We start from the raw sequence: 17,344 nt of genomic DNA, 5'->3' as shown, positions 1-17,344 counted from the left end.
TTCCCTTATTCAAGCACCAACAGCAAGCAACAACAACGACATCAAGCGTAGGGACGTCGTCATAATCATCATCATCACCGTCGTCGTCGTCGTCGTCGTCTGTAATTAAACACCAAAGCTCAAGAGTCAAACCCCCCTCCCTTCAAGCGAGCCTCTTCTCTCTCCTTTCCATTCGCAAACTCTCTTTCTACTCTATCTCCTCGAATCTCCAATTTCGCTCAACAGGTACGCATCTGCTTCTTCCGCTCTGTATCTATTTGTATCAAATCGAAATTTACTTGCTTTCCTGTTTTTTCTCAATGGTTTTGGGATTAATTTGCTGTTCTGGCATCAAAACCCTAGCTTTACTTATGTTTGTAAACCTAATTCTGCGCTTACCAATGCTCAAGAGTTGTTTTGCTTTTTTTTTTTGGTGTGTGTGTGAGCATGGAAATCAGAGCTCCGTCTCAACCCTAATTTTGTTTCATGGTACTTGAGCTGTTGAGATTTGATAATTTAGATAGGTATACGTGCTTGGTGTATTTTGCTGTTACCCGACCCTCCTTCCCCGTATATATTCCAGAATATTTTACCTTTATAATATTTTGTACTGTGTGGGGCAGGTGAGATTGTGTGCATTATTTGATTAATCAATTCGGGTTCCATGTGCGGGATCATATGGATAAGCTAAGAATTTGGCATTTGGAAACTGGGGCAAGCACAATTTTTCAGTGAAGTTGACTTTTGCTCCGCTGTTGATTGGAGGCTATTTATAAAGCTTGTCGATTTCTGGATTGAGGCTGGTAATAGTTGGATTTTTGTCTATGTAATTGTAATTGTGCTGCTTCTTCTTCATTTTAATTTTCGGTTGCAATGAAAATTCATTTGTCATTAGGTTTTCTGGCGATTTTCTTTGTTCAGAGATAACATGTTGGTGTCTTTTTGACATATGCAGTTAAGCTCGAGTAGCTCCTTTCAGTTGTTTGATGTTCGGTGCAGTATGCCGGTGATAGTTTGGAGAAATGCAAAGGTATCATGCTGCAAACTGCACTAGTGCTGTTAATAATAATTCTGTCGGAGGACCAACAGCTAGGGATACCATTCGTGCTGATTCATCGTCACTGGCCGCTAACTTCTCCCCGAGTTCCAGGTAAATGAGACGCACAAAGACCTTTTTTATTAATTTTCATTGAACCCTCCAGCAGCTATATGACGAATCCCATGTCATCCTTTTCTTTGAGTATTTTTATTGAAAAACCATATGCTTTGACTGTATTTAAAAGTATTAGGGGTTTGATGGATTTTTTAAGTTGTCCAGAGTTTATGTGTTCCTTAATGGTGCAGGCGGCCATCTTCGTTGACATCGTACAAGTTGAAGTGTGATAAAGAACCTTTGAATTCCCGGTAAGTTCAGCTGAAGTATGGCAATAATTTTTGGCGTCTTGTGTTGGATGTTGCTGTTTTTTGAAACGTTTTTAGTTTATGAAGCTTGCTGGATGGAATTTTCTTCTCTATTTCTACTTTTGTATGCAGTTCTTCAGTTTACAATTATTACACCGGTTTTCTTCTTGCTTTTGTGCTCTGTCTGCTGAAAATAGTTTATTTCTCTCTCAATCATTTTGTCGATATTATAATCACAGACTTGGTCCCCCAGACTTCCATCCCCAAACTCCAAATTGCCCTGAGGAGACTCTCACTAGAGAGTATGTGCAGTCTGGCTACAGGGAGACCTTTGAAGGACTTGAGGTACAGTTCTGGGACAATTAATGTACTTCATATAACTTTGAAAAAAAAGACGGAATGAAAGTTGTGCTCTTATCGTTTGGAGTCTATGGATGCATATTGCATTAGTTGGTCGGTTTACAATTGTTGACCCACCAACAGTTTTTTATCATTTGTCAGATTGCCTGCACTTAACTGCTTTCCCTCTGATTAGCTGAACAGCTGAAGTGCTTGAACCCTGCTTGGGAAAAACACTTGTTCCTGCCTCTTCGCTGTTAAATTGGGATATGTATCATATGTTCCCGGAATACTCCTCATATGCTAATCATCTTTAGAATTAATTGGCTAATTTCTTTTCATACCATTGTCATAATGACACGATTCTGACTAGTTGATGCTCTTCTGCTTGCCAACAAAGAGCTGTCTATGTCAATAACTGCTGTTACAATTTTCAGACATGTGTGGACCCCTATATGCTAATAGTTATCAGATTTTTCTAGTTGACCTTGAATTCTGGTGCGCTTTATCTAGATGGTCTGCTAACTCTTGAATGGGTCATCTTCCAGATAACATACAGCCCTTAACTATAGTCGTGGAGTTTTCCATTTGTTTCTGTAAAAAACCAACTCATAACAAATTTAAATGGTCGATTTGAGACACTACTGTTTATTATGTCAAGCTTCAAGTGAAAGTTTGGTTTTGTTTGTCTTCCCTATGTCTTGTAAAAAGTTCCACATTTATAGTTTATATCATCTCAAGCGGTCCAGATTACTTACCCTTTACTCCATGGAGTATATATATCTAAAGATTAAAATCTTCTGAGAACCAGATCCTGTTTATTTAGGTTTACTTTTCAATAACGCAAATCCCATTTGTGCCTTACCAAGTCACCATAATTGTTATGCATTTGTGTATCTCAATTGTTGGTTCCAGACTTCCAGAGTCAATGCTGGCCTGAGTTAACATTGGAGTATTGGGCTGTGAACTTTAATTTCCCTTAGTTAAGTTGTGTGGTTCCTGTGATCCTACTTTTGCAAATAATATTTATTAAGAAGCAGCAAGCGGGTGCAAGCAAGGAAAGATGTTACAATGGAAATGCCAAAATTAAGAGCCAACAAGGCTGCCTGTCTATGAAGTGGTGGTCTAGGTCTGTGTCCTTGCCCAAAATAATCCTGTAATTTTCTCCATTGCAAACTAGGCAGCAAGTAGCTAGAGGAATGATTGAAGTAATTTCCTTGGCCAGAATGTGATCGTACTTTTTTTGTGTGCATTTCTTACTCACATTTCCTGCTGTTCAGTTTGGAGTTCTTTTGCTCTCTCATTCAGTTCCTTCCCTGACAATGAAATTCAAAATGCAATTCAAATCGTGGGAGTTGGAATATTTAAATGGACAATTCTTCAACTGACTTGATTTCACTTGCTTAATTGTCAGGAGGCTAGGGAGATTTCACTTTCTCAGGATCAAGCTTTTAGTAAGCCTGTTGTACTTAGATGCAGAGAGGTGAATAACTTTTCTTGGCAGTGTTGATGACTTGATGTACAATCTCATCAGATTATCACTTTTTTTTTTTTTTTATGGTTGATTGCCTTCTCATGGGAGTGATAACTAGTTTATTACTGTTTTCTGCAGGCAATCAGAAAGTGTCTTAGAGCCATCAATGAATCTCGTGCTCAAAAGCGCAAGGTGATGCTTTTTAGCCTTCTTAATACGCTTTGATGTTTGTTGAATATTTTATCAGAAAAACACATGTACAAGTCTTCTGTATTATTGTACAGTAATTTTGTGCATTGGCCTATGGATGTTCAGTGGAATTTTTTTTTCCCTCAATTCACGTTGGTAGTGGGAATCTCATTGTTTGATTTAATGCCGTGGCAGGCCGGTCAAGTCTATGGTGTACCTCTATCCGGTTCACTTTTAGCAAAGCCTGGTATCTTTCCTGAGCAAAGGCCTTGTGGTGAAGATTTTAGGAAGAAATGGATTGAGGTAGATTATCTACCGTATATACTTTTCCATATAAGCATCAATTCTGCTACAGACATGTTTGAGAGATTGGGCTCAATTCTCTTACCATATTTCCTTTTATATCACTGTAAATCTTAGTTAGCTTTGTCTTCTATTTGATACATTCCTTTTCTAGCTGTCAAAATCTGGAACTGGTAATATCATCTAATCTAAATCATTTGTCATGTTATACAGTAGGTAATTCTGTTCCTTGATGAGGTACAATCTTGTCTTTTTTTTTTGGTGTAATTATTATTTTTGAATTGATTATATGGCATTAATTGCTAAATTTTGCGATAATAGTTGTTTGTCTGTCTATCTAATGAGAACAGACATAGTGGCTCGTTGCTGTCTCGGTAAACCCAGAGTGCATAACGGTGCCTTTTGCACACGTCAAATGTAGAAAAGCATTTTTATCATATGTTCCTATTTGATGATTATGATGCGAATGGCTAGTTATGTGAGTTTTAGCATGTACAGCATGTTAGTATTCAAGCGTAATAATTTGGAAATTGGCAGTTGGCTCATGTCCTTTGGGAGAGCTGCCCTGCCGAAGGTTTCAGTGTATTTTACATCAGACATAATCAGTATATTTCTGAGAATGGAACAAGAATATGGCTTTTTGAGTAGCAATATTGATTTATTTCCACAAGTTGAATTTTGAAAACTGTGAGGGAAGGGAGTTTCCTTTAAACCGCAATCTTTTTTTTTTTTGAAATGTAAATATTCAGAACTGCAATCTTTTAAGTAATGTACAATTGTAAATATTCAGAAATTGCAAATTATTTATTTGATATGATTTTTCTTTCACCTTAGATGAAAACTTGGAGCGCTAGAAACAGTACATACGAGGAGTTGAGGTGATTAATGTATTGCTGGTTAATTATATAATTGTCTATAGAAAGTTCTGAATTTGACAACGGTTTCTTATGATTAGCTAGAATTAAATGCGCAAAAGCATTGTATGAGCAATATAGTGTTAAGAAATTTGATGAGGTTAGTTTTTTTACTGGCCTTGCTTCTTGGTGTTTTAAATTCTAATTAATAATTGACAAGATATGCAACCTATGTTTGATGATAAATTCTTTGCTTCTGCTTCTTTTCTGTTTATCTGTCATATTTATATTTAGTTTTTAATTTTTTCCATCTTCTATTCCAGGGTTTATCACAACCTCGTAAAAGATTGCGTTCTTTGGCAGATCATGTTCCTCATGGTTACAGGAGGAGGTCTCTTTTTGAAGTTCTTATTAGGAACAATGTTCCATTGATGAGGGCGACTTGGTTCATCAAAGTAACTTATCTTAATCAGGTAGAGATACTAGATATCAGTATTGGATGCACTTAACTCCGTGCTATTATTGTCATTGGAATTATCTGATTATTATTGCAGGTTCGACCTGGTTCTGCCGGTACTTCTTCTGGACCGCCTGACAAAACACAGCTGTCCCGCACAGAGCTCTGGACAAAAGATATTATCGAGTACTTGCAACACCTACTTGATGAATTTGTTTCAAGAAAAAATTCTCATTCTATGCCACACGGCAGGGATAGATCCTCTCAAATGCTTTATTCTATGTCGGTACAGCACAAGAGTGATCCAGCATCAGCTATCCTTGATGGAGAGGAACCTTCCCTGCACTTCAAATGGTGGTACGTGGTGCGGCTTTTACAATGGCACCACGTAGAAGGGCTGATTTTTCCATCCCTTATCATCGATTGGGCTCTAAGTCAATTGCAGGTATTTTCTTTCTGCCTTTGCCTGAACATGTCTTTTGAGATACCTGTGTTCTTTAAAAGAGTAACTAACAGCTACATTTAACTATATGGAATCTACCTTCTCTTGGATTTATGGTGAGTTTAATATTTTGCTAATTTTAACCATTTCTGTTAATTTTAACTCCCATATTTATTTTCGTAATAAATGACGTTTAGAAGACTTTTAGAAACTGCTTATCAACTTCAACTTCTGCTTATTACTGGGTGCTTTTAATAGGATGTAGAAAGCTGCTTTTACAATCATACTTCTGCTATTGCATTTGCAGTCTCAAAATTATTCTTCAAATCATAATGTCCTTTTAAATCTTTTTGACTTGTATTATTTTTTTTTTTAGTAGGATTACTGTAATATTTTTTTATGGAATGACTTGTTTCTTCCAATTCACTACCCACCTCTTCAACTGCTTGTCAAGAGAACATACAAAAGCTTCTCCTTTAAGCATGTTTCAATAAGCATCAACAACGCTAAAGTGGGCCCTAATTTTCAACCTTATGTGTTTTCAGGAGAAAGAATTACTGGAGGTTTTACAGTTGCTGTTACCTATTATATACGGTGTTCTGGAAACTGTTGTTCTATCGCAGACTTATGTACGCACTCTTGTGGGAGTAGCTGTTCGTTTTACCCGTGAACCTTCTCCTGGTGGATCTGATCTAGTGGATAACTCTCGGAGGGCATACACAACATCTGCTTTAATTGAGATGCTTCGTTATTTAATTTTGGCTGTGCCAGATACATTTGTTGCTCTGGACTGCTTTCCTTTACCGCACAGTGTTGTATCTTATGCAGCTAATGATGTTTTTGTTTCTAAGCCATCTGAGGAGGCAGGAAAGATGAAAATTACTTCAGCTGAAGTCGCTTCTGTATTTAAGAGTAAAGGGTTTGATGCTCAGTATCAGACTTTGTCTTTTGATTATGTTGTTTCTTCCATTCAGAAACGAGCTGACAATCTTGCAAAGGCTGCAAGCCCTGGATATCCTGGTCATAGTACTGCTAAAGCATTACAAGCTTTGGATAAAGCTCTTTTTCTGGGAGACGTTAGAGGGGCTTATAAATATCTTTTTGAAAATTTTTGTGATGAAGCAGTGGATGACGGTTGGATTGAAGAAGTCAGCCCATGCTTAAGGTCATCGCTGAAGTTTATTGGGACAGTGAACACCTCTTTTGTTTGTTCTGTGTTTTTCCTATGTGAGTGGGCGACATGTGATTATAGGGATTTTCGATCTGCTCCTCCTCATGACTTGAAGTTCACAGGTAGGAAAGATATTTCTCAAGTCCATATTGCAACTCGGCTTCTAAAGCTAAAAATGAGAAATTTGCAGAGCTCACTTCGATGCAAGGATGATAAATCCCTTGGGGGCAAGAACCGTTCTAAAGTATCCAGTCAGAAGGATGATTTTCCTGGAAGGAGTTTTACAGGGGATGGATATGAATTCAAAAATCGAACTGTGGATGAGAAGAATGTTAGTTCATTGGATATATTAGAGAGCCCTGGCCCTTTGCATGATATTCTAGTATGTTGGATTGATCAACATGAAGCACACAAAGGGGGAGGGTTGAAGAGTCTTCAGCTGTTCATAGTGGAACTTATACGCGGGGGCATTTTCTACCCTCAGGCATATGTCAGGCAGCTGATAGTTAGTGGATTTATGGAAACAAGTGGCTCTTTGGTTGACCAGGACAGAAGGAAGAGGCACTATCGAATCTTGAAACAGCTGCCAGGGCTCTTTATGCGTGAAATCTTGCAAGAAGCAAAGATTGCTGACGGGTCAAAAGTTTTGGAGGCTATGCATGTTTACTCCAATGAACGACGACTTGTCCTTCGTGGACTTCTTTGTGATCAGTATAAAACTCCAGTAAATGCTAATTTATCCGCCAAGAAGCGTAAGCAGCATGCAGCCAATGGAAGAGATGGTCCATCCCTAGCTCTTGTTGATCAGTTGAAATGTACTTATTCTCCATCCAACATATTGACTGCTATGAATGTCAAGAGTGATGACATGGAAGAGCTGAAGTCTTCTATTTCATTGTTGTTGCAGCTCCCAAAACATAGTTCTACAAATGTAGGACTGGATGAATTACACAGGACAGTTAAGAGACCTGCTGCACCACGGTGTGAGGATCTAGGAGAAAGTACACCTGGATGTGAAGATTGTAGAAGGGTGAAGAGACGAAAGGTAAATGATGAGAACAGCTCTTGTGCCCAAGGGCCTTCTCCAATACCATCAGATGATGAAGATACCTGGTGGGCACTGAAGGGGACTAGATACTTGGAGTCTATCAAAGTTGATCCACCGTATAAGTCATGCAGGCTGGTTTCCAGGGTTAGGCAAAAGAATGTGCGGAAGACTCAAAGTCTTTCTCAATTGGCAGCTGCTAGGATTGAGGGCAGCCAGGGAGCATCTACAAGTCATGTTTGTGATAGTAAGGTGATCTGCCCTCACCATAGAACTGGAATGGAAGGTGAAACTCTTAAATCACAGGATGGTATTGGAAAAACACCTTGTGTAGATATTTTTTCCGTTGGAAATGCTTTAAAGCAGCTGCGATATGTAGAGAAGAGGATGATTGCAGTTTGGTTGACAACTGTTGTCAAGCAACTGGTTGAAGAAACTGAAAAAAATGCTAGCAAAACTGGGCAACCTAGCCGGCCTTTCAGTTCTGTTGATGATAGGAGCTCTTTGCGATGGAAGCTTGGTGAGGATGAGCTGTCTATTATATTATATCTGACGGATGTTTGTGGTGACTTGGTCTTGGTGGCCAAATTTCTTCTTTGGTTGTTGCCGAAAGCTTTTAGTAACACCAGTTCAACTATCCACGGTGGAAGAAATATACTGATGCCATTTAGGAACACAGAAAACCTTGCCTGTGAAATAGGAGAAGCATTTGTGATATCTTCTATCAGAAGGTGCGCTCTCAACTCCAATTTGAATAAAAGTATTTCATTATTGCTTCAGATAAAGCACATCTTGTTCTTATCCTCTGAATATATATATTTTTGCAATCCTGTCAATATGCCATTTGTGCAATTTCTGTTGCCTTGCTATTTGGCTTATTCTATCCACTGGGATTTGGTTTGGAACAGGCAACCTTTCTTTTTTTACCTTGATATTTTGTGCTTAATCACTGCTTTCATCTTTTATGTTTCATTTCGGGTTTAGTGCATATAGATCACTGAAAGATACCCTCGTTTGCAATTAGGTCGCCCAAAGGAAAAAATTTCAAATTGGGTCACTCAATGTTCTAATTGTAAGCAATTAGGTCATCAGTGTCCAATTCCAGTCAATTAATTACCGGAATTTGCTGACATATCATAATTTTGCCACATTGAAACATTAATAGCTGATGTGGCATTTATAATAACAAAAACACATCATTTAAAAATTAAAGAAAATGAGGTGGAATTTCTAGTGTGAAAAAAAAATAGAAAATAAATTAAAAAAAAAAACGAAGCACTCTGCTTCCCCTTCCCACCAGTCGCAGTCTTCACTCTTCCGTCGTCCTAGGGTTTATACCTTTCAACTTCTATAGCAGAATCCAGAGGTTAACGTGATGAATTGACGGCACTTCAAGGCCTTGTTTAGTTGTTTTCGAAGCTCCGATCCATATGGCCTGCAACTTCCGACTCTTTGTATGATTAGATATGGGTGTTGAAGTAGTTTGGTTCTGGGATTGATTCATTGAAGGTGAGAGGCTTAATCTCCGCCTCCAGAGGAACTTCACGCCTAGACTGGAAGGAATGGAAGAGGTTTAGGGAGAGGGAAGGGGAGCGAGAAGGAGAGGAGTCTCTTCTATTCAGCAAGGGAAGTCATCTACTCTGCCAAGGCAAGAATCGAAGACTACGGCTTGGTGATCTTTGGTGATTGGTGGAGATGAAGGTTAAGAGGGAGAATGGAGGCGGAAAGAGGGGACAAAAATAGATTTAGGTTTTCAAGTTTTTTTAATCTTGATGACATTTTTTTTTTAAATTTTAAAAATGATGTGGAGTTGCCACGTCAGCATCATTGTGGCACATAAATGACATATCAACAAATTTCGGCAAGTAATTAATCGGAATTGGACTAAAGTGACCAAATTGCTTCCAATTGGAACATTGAGTGATCCAATTTGAAATTTTTTTCTTTGAGTGACCTAATTGCAAACGGGGGCATCTTTCACTGAGCTATATGCACTAAACCCGTTTCATTTCCTTGTTTTTGTTTGCCTTAAATCAACATATTTATTATTTTGTGTGTTTGTTGCACAATGATCTTCCACCAATGCACAACTCAAAACAGAAATCCTTTTGCACCTTTGCTAACCTTTTGCATATCGTAATCTTTCCAGCAGAAGTCAGAGTTGTTGAAGTTAAATCCTCTAGGGTTCTTGAATCTGCAGGTTGCATTGTCAAACTTGCTTGTTTGTAATTATAACATGAAATCTGGTGCTAGAATTTTGTCAGTTTTTGGTGAATTGACTTATTTTGCAATCACTGCTATGTCTTTCTTTAAATTTGCCCATATAAGATTTTTCGATCACAGATTGTCCTTTCACTCTTGTGAGTGTTGTTTACATTAGTTACTTTTTTTTCCTAAGCATTTTAATACTGCCATCTCATATGCTGTATGATGCGTTTGGCTCAGGTATGAGAACATAGTTATTGCTGCAGATCTTCTTCCTGATGCCTTATCAGCAACAATGCATCGTGCTGCAGCAGTTCTGGCTTCTAATGGAAAACTCTCAGGTTCAGCAGCCACAGCTTTTGCACGATACCTGATGAAAAAATATCGCAATGTGGCTAGCGTCATCGAATGGGAGAAGAATTTTAGGGCTACATGTGATAGGAGACTTCTCTCTGAACTTGAATCTGGACGTTCACTTGACGGAGATCTGATGTTTCCTCTTGCTGGAGTTGAGGATCTTGATGACTATCTTCGTCAAAAGATAAGTGGAAATCGGTTGTCCAGAGTGGGTGCAGGCATGAGAGATGTAGTGCAACGGCATGTTGAGGATGCCCTTCTCTACTTTTTGGGCAAAGAGAGGAAGCTTCTTGCTGTTGGTGCACAAAAAGGTGCCACTGTAGAAAAATCAGATGATGGCTACCAGATAGCTCAGAAAATAATTTTGGGGCTTATGGACTGCATTAGGCAGACCGGAGGTGCTGCTCAAGAAGGAGACCCATCCTTAGTATCATCTGCTGTTTCTGCTATTGTTGGTAATATTGGACCAACAATGGCAAAGGTGACTGACATTACAGCAGGCGGTAACTATTTAAATATGTCATCCGCAACGAATTCATTAAATATTGCTAGGAGTATGTTGCGCATCCATATTAGTTGCCTATGCCTACTTAAGGAAGCTCTTGGAGAGCGCCAAAGCCGGGTTTTTGAGATAGCTCTTGGGACAGAAGCTTCTTTGGTTCTTGCTGGATCTCTTGCTCCTGGAAAGGCTTCTCGAAGTCAATTTAAATTATCTCCTGAAGCACATGATTCAACTATGACCACGCCTAATGAAATTCTGAGTAACCCTGCAAAACCAGCACTTGGGAGAGCTGGGAAAATTGTGGCTGCAGTTTCTGCGCTGGTCATTGGAGCTGTTATTCATGGTTTTACAAGCCTTGAGAGAATGGTAACTATTCTCAGATTGAAGGAAGGGTTGGATGTCATTCAATTTATAAGGAGTTCAAAATCCAATTCAAATGGTAATGCCCGTTCAACTGGTTCTGGAGCTCTCAAAGTTGATATCTCAGTTGAAGTTTGTGTGCACTGGTTCAGGTTGCTTGTTGGCAACTCCAAAACCGTCTCCGATGGTTTCATTGTGGAACTCCTAGGTGAACCTTCTATGTTAGCTCTCTCAAGGATGCAGAGAATGCTCCCTCTTAGCTTGGTCTTTCCACCGGCTTATTCAATATTTGCCTTTGTTATATGGAGACCGTTTATCCTTAATACTAACCTTGCAAACCGGGATGACATCCATCAGTTGTTTCAGTCTTTAGCAATGGCCATAGGTGATGCTATAAAGCACTTGCCTTTTCGTGATGTGTGTCTGCGAGATAGTCAAGGTTTTTATGATATTGTAGCTGCTGACACCAGTGATGCTGAGTTTGCTGCCATGCTAGAGTTAAATGGCCTGGACATGCATTTGAAATCCAAGGCCTTTGTACCTCTCCGTGCAAGGCTTTTCTTAAATTCCGTCATTGATTGTCGAATGCCAAAATCTGTTTTTATGCAAGACGATGGGAATAGGTCTTCTGGACATGGTGAATCTAAAGTTCAATGTGCAGAAAATGAAACAAAACTTCTGGATAAGCTTGTGAAGGTATTGGACACCCTGCAACCTGCAAAATTCCACTGGCAGTGGGTGGAACTCCGGCTTCTTTTGAATGAACAAGCCATCATTGAAAAGCTCGAGACCCATGATATGTCATTGGCAGATGCTCTTCGCTTGTCTTCTCCTGGTCTCGAAAAGGCTGCTGCTTCTGAGAATGAGAACAATTTCATTGAGATAATTTTGACAAGATTAGTTGTCAGACCTGATGCTGCATCCCTTTTTGCTGAGTTGGTCCATCTTTTCGGAAGGTCACTGGAGGACTCGATGTTGTTACAGGCTAAGTGGTTCCTAGGAGGGCATGATGTTCTTTTTGGACGGAAAACCCTCAGACAACGGCTTATTAATATTGCTGAAAGCAAAGGTCTTTCAACCAAGGTCCAGTTTTGGAAGCCATGGGGCTGGTCTTATCTTGGATCTGATCCTCCAATAAACAGGGGAGATAAGAAGGTTGAAGTTACCTCTCTTGAGGAAGGAGAGGTTGTTGACGAGGGCATGGGCTCAAAAAGGTGTGGACAAGGTTCGTCCATCCAAATCTCTGAATCAGAAGCTTTCAGTGGCAGCCAGCAGCATGTGACTGAGAGGGCGCTCGTTGAATTAATTATCCCTTGCATAGATCAAGGTTCCGATGACTCTCGTACTACTTTTGCAAGTGATTTGATTAAGCAATTGAATAACATCGAGCAACAGATAAATGCTGTTACTCGTGGAGCAAGTAAGCAAATGGGAACTGTTTCTTCTGGAATGGAAGGATCAACAAATAAAGGCAGTAGTCGCAAAGGTATAAGAGGTGGGAGTCCTGGATTGGTGAGACGAACAACGGGATCATCAGATTCTGCTTTACCCTCTACAACCTCTTTGCGAGCATCAATGTTCTTGCGGTTGCAGTTACTCCTCAGATTGCTTCCTATCATATGCGCTGATGGGTAATTTGTTGAATTGTGTGTTAATTTTTTGTGCTTAAAGGTAGAGTTGACCTTTACTGCATTATTTGAAGCCTGAGTAGATTGTGTGCTTCTACACTGTCAGTTCTCTGAGTCTAACATCTCAGTCACACTGCCACAAGTTCGGATAACTCATTTTTTTAGAAGGAAAAGATATTTATATGGTTAATTAAATTTGTGCAAGTATTTTTCTAATAATTTTAAGTTGAGTCGAATCAAGGTTGGATGGTCGAAGAAGTCACGGAAAAGTGAAGTATTGTGGCTGTGAATGGCATCCCATTTGGCTTTAGCAAGGAAGAAAGATGGATGAGCAAGAACAGTTAAAAAAAAAACTTTAGGCATGCGCACACCTTCAGACTGGATCAGATATGCCAATGCTGTTCTTGAAAGCATTAATAGAGAAAATAACATAGTTATTAAATGCCCTCGATACATGGTGTTTTAAAGATGCAAACTTTCACAAAATAAGCCTACTGTAGCTAAATTAGGGATTAAGGAGAAGAAATATCATGAATTCCTGTGGATTTTACTTATTTTATGCACTTCTCCTTCCTCCCTCTCACACCTGCACATGCTTTCTCATATGCACAATAGATAAAAGGTAAACAACTCCCGTGCACAAGGTTCTCGCAGTGGGCGGGGTTGGGGATATGCATGATATACGCGAACCTTACCCCTACATTATATGTGGAGAAGTTGTTTCTAGGAATTGAACTTGTGAGCTATAGGTTGCACCCTTGCAACTCTTCCAATGGGCCATATGTTCACTGGTAAGGTAAAGGTAAACAACATTCGTGCATGAGGCTCCTGCAATGGGCAGTCTGGAGCAAGTAAGGTGTACGGAGACCTTATCCGCACATGATATGTGGAGAGACTATATCTTGGAATTGAACCTATGACCTCTAGGTTATACCCCTGCAACTCTATCACTGGTTCACAAGAATCTCGCAGTGGGCGGGGTCGGGGACAAACATGATGTACGACACATAATATATGGAGAGGTGGCTTCCAGGAATTGAACGTGTGACTTGTAGGCTGCACCCCTGCATGTTCGTTTGTAATGGAATTATATGTACATTATCCCACAATTGTATTCATCTTTAAAGACTTGTTTCACGATGTTGGGGCAGCTGATCTTTCACAGTTTTGTTTGTGACTCTGGATATGCATTGGTGTGTGATTAGATAGATCATTGTCAAAGTAGTACTGGTGGTGAATAGATGTCCTGATTGATGGTCATACAATTAAAAATGGAAGCTCTTGACAGTGATAGTGTTGTGCAAAGAAATATAGATATACGGCTAAAATTGTATTTACTCTTTACTCAGTTTTATCTAACTTCCATTTGTTGGATATGTCAGGGAGCCCTTAGGGCGGAACATGAGGCATGCTCTTGCCTCTGTGATACTTCGTCTTCTTGGAAACCGTGTTGTGTATGAGGATGCAGACCTATTCTTCCATCCCGCGCTAAGCTCTCAGTCTAGGAGGGTAGCAGAGTCGCTGTTGGAAGCTGCTTCTGTTGATTTGTCTTGTGAAAGTCTCTTTGATCAGTTGCTATTGGTCTTGCATGGACTGTTGAGTAGCCGCCAGCCGAGTTGGCTAAAGCCAAAACCTGGCTCCCAGTCAACCAATGAATCTTCTAAGGAATTTTTGGGATTTGATCGGGAGGTAGCTGAAAGTTTGCAGGTTTGGTTTCTGTTGAAATACTGCATTGGTTAGTCTTACTGAAAGTTCCTACTTTACTGTATGTGTTCTGCATGACTATTTTTTTTTTTGCATTTTTGTGCTAACAAGTTACAAAACTAAGATAAGTTTTGATGTCCCGTGAGACTGCATTGATCTGTTACGGTTTATTTAGGATCCGTTTGTTACATAGAAAAATTGTTTTCCATATAAAATATTTTCTCAGGAACTACTCTTTGGAAAACGAATAATTTTTTATGTTCGGCTAAAACTGACATACTCTCTTTAAAATAGATGGATGGGCTGTTGTTTTCCTCATGTTTTATTGTAAAATGTCCTTTTATGTTTATGTTTTTCTTCTACATATAAAGTCTTGATTTTTCCACGATCAAATGCAGAAGCAGAATGTAGACTGTTGCAAGTGTTGTCTCACTATGCTTGTGTGCTAATATGGCTGAAAATTTTACTAATTGAGATTGGCATCGTGGGTTCATGTATATGCATGTATAGTTTTTCATCTATCATTTTTTTTCATATTGTTGGATCCTAATGATTGGAAATCCATTAACATAAGGAAAAAATTAAGTCGATGTCCACTTTTTAAATATATTCCTTGTGGATGCAGAATGACTTAGAACGCATGCAGCTGCCAGCAACAATCCGATGGCGTATTCAAGCTGCAATGCCAATTCTTCTTCCTTCTGTTCGTTGCTCTGTCTCTTGTCAGCCACAATCGGTCCCTTTTGCTATTCTTTCTTCACTGCAGCCCAGCATTTCAATTTCTGGATTTTGTGATGGTAATCTTCTTCGGAGAACTTCAGTTCCTTTGGGACGGTCAGCAAGCAACTTGCCAGGAAAATCCAAAGCCTTTTTTGGACAACAGGATCATGATATGGAAATTGACCCATGGACACTATTGGAAGATGGTGCAGGATCAGGCCCATCTGCAAGTAACATTACAGTGATAGGAGGCGGAGACCATACAAATCTTCAGGCTTCCAGCTGGCTTAAAGGGGCTGTAAGGGTCCGGAGGACTGACCTGACCTACATTGGTGCTGTGGATGATGACAGCTGATTATAGTTTAATTTAATTCTTGATTTGTTCTGAAGAGAGCAAAGCCCTCCCCCGGAAATCTAGGTCTTCATGTGCTGTGTAGCATTGGAATCAAGATTTCCATCTTTTTGTTACCATTCTTGCCTGTGATGGCAAAGGAGCTATTGGGAGGGACATTTGTTTGGGGAAAGGAGGTGCATGGCATGGCGCGGGGTGTGAAAGGAATTTGAAGATCTCGCTGGGCCACCCTACAAGGTATTGATCTGCTTGACTTTTAACTTGTTGCTCTCCCCTCCCACATAATCTGGACTGTTACCTGTATGTACAGTTCGGAGCTTGTTGTACATATAGAGATAATTGTTTCAACTATATCAATGATCAGAGGAATATTACGAGAATGATCGATCCATTGCCCTTTTTTCTGCTTATGATGATGGAGTCCTCGCAACCTCCCTGGACTTCATGGGTTACTTAACAACAGCATGCATTTATGTTTAGCAATTGTAGTTCAGATCTTTTTTTTTTTTTGGCGTAGTAATGAAGTCTGATGAAAATGAAACAAAGCTAACAATGAAGCTCTGGTTTGAAAGGCAATTGTGTTAAATTAATACTAAGCTTTTGCAGGATCAAACATCAGGAGATTCTGCTGATTGTTTTTTATTTTTTTCCTGGTTTACTGATTTTGCCAGAGAGCTATGAGTAAATTACTGCTGGTCTGTATTCTCTTTATATCATGTTTTGACAGCAGAATCTTATTGAAACGAGGGAAAAGATACATTGTGGAGGCTTAGAGCCTGAGAATTTGCAAAGGATTAGTTGTTCAAACCAGTGTTGTCAGAACCAGTTCGGTTTGTCGGTCGAGCAGATTCAATTGTATTTTTTTTTTTTTTTTTGCATTAAAGCTTGGCCGGTTTTGTTATTGTCCCATTTAAGCAATTGGCTCGCATCGACTCTCGAGACATGTAGGTTTAACCTCAAATCGAAAGGCCCGCACAGACTAACGAGCCTTTCTCCTTCTGCTACTTTTATATGAAATTATTTGTCAATTCATTTTTCACTTTTTCAGATGTGTGAAACCTCTTCGCGGGGGCTAGACTGTGTGGGCATCAATTTGGAGATTGTTCAGAGCATCCATGGTGTATTGCTCTTTTATGTCGACATTCACATCTGACTGGAGTCCATCTTTTAGGACAAACTTATTAGGCTCTGAGTCTGTTTCATCAATGTCACAGGTTTTGCTTTTGTTTGTCCTGGGTCTCCTATCATAGTCTAATTCTTTGTCATCACTGTTATCTGATGTCCATTATATGGTATTCTGGCCATTTCTTCTGTTTCTTGCACCAAAATCCATTGATTGCCTCGAGTTCTTTCAAGTATGGCAACCATCTATAATAGATAAAGCAAAGGTGGCAAGCTCAGAGGTAGAAGAAACTCTCTGAGTTTTAGTATGTCAATAATGTATAGATAGATAATCATGTGCCCTCGAAAGTGGAAGAACACATCTGATTATATAGATTTTTAAAGAGAAATGAATGATATATGTATATTTTTTAAGACAAATGTATGTAGTAATTAATAAATACCCCTCTTTTTGAAGGGAAATGGATATACAGGATTAAACCCATATGGTCATACATGCTAATACATGCATAGAAATTAAATTAGATTAAATGTATGTATATTAGGTGAAATTAATTATCTTTCTTTTTTTTTCCTCAATTTTTATAATACATGTTTTTTACTCTCTTTTTTTTTATATAGATTTTTACAAATCACAATTATTTTAACTAAATATTCAATTTTGAATGGATAACACTTTTTCTTATAATTTTTACAAAAATATATCTATAATTCAACATCTAAGATACAATGAAAAATGA

At 39.0% G+C, this 17,344-nt stretch overlaps 1 protein-coding gene across 3 annotated transcripts; it reads left to right on the top strand.

The window, feature by feature from the left end:
- LOC120004093 (mediator of RNA polymerase II transcription subunit 12-like) lies at positions 1-16,798 on the top strand. Of its 3 annotated transcripts, XR_005469455.1 has the most exons (15): positions 1-225; positions 603-782; positions 935-1,129; positions 1,324-1,383; positions 1,620-1,725; positions 3,134-3,202; positions 3,332-3,385; positions 3,578-3,685; positions 4,863-5,012; positions 5,094-5,441; positions 5,984-8,385; positions 10,100-12,709; positions 14,089-14,413; positions 15,036-15,719; positions 16,531-16,798. XR_005469455.1 is itself a non-coding variant. In XM_038853335.1 (14 exons), the coding sequence occupies exons 3-14, from the start codon at positions 1,002-1,004 to the stop codon at positions 15,483-15,485; spliced, it is 6,810 nt and encodes a 2,269-aa protein (XP_038709263.1). In that variant the 5' UTR covers positions 1-225; positions 603-782; positions 935-1,001; the 3' UTR covers positions 15,486-16,054. The 3 variants fall into 3 exon arrangements, 2 of the variants coding, with proteins under 2 accessions (XP_038709263.1, XP_038709264.1); XM_038853335.1 differs by lacking the exon at positions 16,531-16,798 and having other exon boundaries at positions 15,036-16,054; XM_038853336.1 differs by lacking the exon at positions 16,531-16,798 and having other exon boundaries at positions 14,089-14,441; positions 15,036-15,173.
- Positions 16,799-17,344: the final 546 nt, after the last annotated feature.

The sequence above is a fragment of the Tripterygium wilfordii genome, chromosome 8 (genome assembly GCF_013401445.1).
Source record: "Tripterygium wilfordii isolate XIE 37 chromosome 8, ASM1340144v1, whole genome shotgun sequence".
Taxonomy (NCBI): Eukaryota; Viridiplantae; Streptophyta; class Magnoliopsida; order Celastrales; family Celastraceae; genus Tripterygium; species Tripterygium wilfordii.
The sequence above is the reverse complement of the archived record's forward strand: the minus strand, read 5'-3'. Positions and strand labels throughout refer to the sequence as shown.

What these genes read in the sequence shown, in the direction of transcription:
- LOC120004093 (XM_038853335.1), top strand. Translation starts at nt 1,002, where the DNA reads ATGCAAAGGTATCATGCTGCAAACTGCACTAGTGCTGTTAATAATAAT. An exon ending in TTGTACTTAGATGCAGAGAG is followed by an intron (nt 3,203 to 3,331) that starts GTGAATAACTTT and finishes TGTTTTCTGCAG; the next exon opens with GCAATCAGAAAGTGTCTTAG. An exon ending in AGGTAGCTGAAAGTTTGCAG is followed by an intron (nt 14,414 to 15,035) that starts GTTTGGTTTCTG and finishes TTGTGGATGCAG; the next exon opens with AATGACTTAGAACGCATGCA.